This window comes from Nanorana parkeri, unplaced genomic scaffold (genome assembly GCF_000935625.1).
Source record: "Nanorana parkeri isolate BGI_ZX_2015 unplaced genomic scaffold, ASM93562v1 scaffold426, whole genome shotgun sequence".
Lineage (NCBI taxonomy): Eukaryota > Metazoa > Chordata > Amphibia > Anura > Dicroglossidae > Nanorana > Nanorana parkeri.
In genome coordinates, this window is record NW_017306694.1 from 80,615 (window position 1) to 83,272 (window position 2,658).

At 38.9% G+C, this 2,658-nt stretch overlaps 1 protein-coding gene across 1 annotated transcript in view; it reads right to left on the bottom strand.

Annotated features, from left to right (window-relative positions):
* ABCC9 (ATP binding cassette subfamily C member 9) overlaps positions 1-2,658 on the bottom strand; it is an 81,052-nt gene that overhangs the window by 3,478 nt on the left and 74,916 nt on the right. The window contains exons 38-39 of the mRNA XM_018560013.1: positions 2,547-2,656; positions 789-851 (exon numbers count right to left, since the gene is read on the bottom strand). Coding sequence (XP_018415515.1) covers positions 789-851; positions 2,547-2,656 — 173 coding nt within the window. The remainder of the gene's footprint in view (positions 1-788; positions 852-2,546; positions 2,657-2,658) is intronic.

Below are 2,658 nucleotides of genomic sequence, written 5' to 3' on the forward strand. Positions count from 1 at the left end.
ATTCATAGGAAGTATTAAAACTAAACCCGGGGTGCCTGGGGATGTCTTTATAATTTAACCCCCGGCCAAACTTTTTATTTAAGTTTTAGGTGCAGAGGGTTTGAACCTCTTTTGTGTTTTAATGCTGTTTTAGGCCTCGGTGGGGAGATTTGCCATTACTTCCTGCTGCAGTGACAATGTTATTACCAGAGAGGAAGTAAGAGAAATTATGCATTAGTAAAAATCTGGCAGGGCATTGAGCTATCCCCTACTCTTTAAAAAAAAAAAGTGTTTTTACTGTTGTCTGTGTCCTTATTCAAGAAAATATACTCACCCGATCCTTAGAGCCGGCTTGCTCTTCCCGATCCCTGGAGCCTCTATCCCCCTAAACTTCAGCGGTCCAAAGTCCTGCCAGTCATCACATCTAATACACTGTGTATAGGATGTGAGGAAGCCGAGGGACATAAAATCACTGCAGCGGAGGAGGAGACAGGCTGGAGGGAGCGCTGTCACAGCCGGCCGGCTCCAACGATCGGTGAGCATAACTGTTATTTTTTGCCTTAGAAAAAAACTGAGCACTTAACCCTTGCAGTGCGGGGGGAGCTCCACTGCAAGGGTTAATTCATTTTTAATGACAGTTCTACCTTAATGTCATCAGTTTGACCCGTCCCTGTGTTTATTTCTCCCATGTTCCTGATAAACTGAAATAAAGATTAGTATATTTGGAGGAGTCAGCATTTGAGGAGTACAGTGAGAGTACTGGGAACGGGTTCAGTGCCTGAAGACACCTTGGTGGTCCTTCTACTTACTGCGATCGTCACCACCGTCCGGTCAGCAAATGCCGTCATCACTACCTTCTGCAAAATGTTTTCCTACACAGAAAAAAAAACGGAATTTATCATATGAACCTCCTAATATGATCCAAAGTATTCCAATATTCTAATAGGATACAAAGTATTCTAATATTGTAATATGACACAAATTGTTCTAATATTGTAATATGACACAAGTATTCTAATATTGTAATATGACACAAAGTATTCTAATATGACACAAAGTATTCTAATATGATACAAAGTATTCTAATATTCTAATAGGATACAAAGTATTCTAATATTCTAATATGACACAAAGTATTCTAATATGACACAAAGTATTCTAATATGACACAAAGTATTCTAATATTGTAATATGACACAAAGTATTCTAATATTGTAATATGACACAAAGTATTCTAATATGATACAAAGTATTCTAATATTGTAATATGACACAAAGTATTCTAATATTGTAATATGATAATATTCTCTGCCAATATAAATAGATATCCAAATGTTCCAAATGTATCTTCTTAAACTTGTTACCCAAAGTTATGCAAACCTGTGTAGCTAACAATGCAGTGTTTGTGAAGCTCGTGTTTTCTGTGAAGGATATTCCATGTAGAACAATAAAAGAACCCTTTCAACTTATCTATGAGCATACACCATGATATGCAAGAATAATTCAGTATTAAATACATACACTGAGTGGCCAGATTATTATGACCACCCCATCAGTACTTCGTTCGGCCACAAGATGATTCCACGAGATGACTTCGTTGGGCCGCCTCGTGACTCCACGAGATGTTGAAAGGTGATGCGAGGAATCTGACACTGCACTGTTGCCCTTCTGTTGTCTTGTACCAGTCTTGCCACTCTCCGTTCTGCCCTAACATTGACTAGATGGCCACAATTCGCACGTTCAGACCCAGATTTTCGGCTGACAGTCCAGTCTTTAAACACTTTAACAACAGCCCCTCTTGAACATTTACGAATTCTGCTGTTTTGCTGATACTCGCTCCATGGCTCCGAGCGCCAACAATCATCCCACGTTCAAAGGCTGTTAAATCGCGTTGTTTACCCATATCTTCAGAAACAAATCACTTCTACTGTCGTGGTAAACAACCTGCTTACCTATTTATAATGGTCTGGCCCTCTAGCAACTTCAGCGCCAAATTATAGCTAATTTGCCTACAAACGTCAGGTGGTCATAATAATCTGGCCACTCTGTATTTCTGTTATAATAAGATACTCTACAGGTTGCTAGAATTAAGTCATTTAACTGCTATGTAATCATAATAATAATACTAGTAATACATATGTTAATTAATGTCAATATAAAATATGTAGGTTCATATGAAAAGCCAACTACATGTGATACAAAGTATTCTAATCTTCTAATAGGATAAAAAGTATTCTATATTATTCTATATTCTGTCCTTTAGGACAGTTTATAAAATTAAATAAAACTCCGTCCCGAAAAAGTTCTAATGGTGTATGGAAGAATTGGTATCGCTGTCAGGTTTTTATTGTTATCCGTATCCCCACTGGGGAGATTCCTGTCCTTGTGTCACAGAAAGTGAGGGCAGGTTATCTCTTCAGTGGGGTCACAGATGACTATAAAAACCTGACAGAGGATCTCACTTTTCACTACTTTGTGTTTTGGCTGGAGACGGGCTGTGAGATGAATTACCTGTTTTCTTAAAACCTGAAAACGTGCTATAAAACCAGATCACCACATTCACTTACGGTGGCCATGTCAATGGATGCAGTGGCCTCGTCCATGATTAAGATGCTGCTCTTGCGCACGAATGCTCGGGCCAAACAGAAAAGCTGCCGCTGTCCCACGCTGAAATTTTCT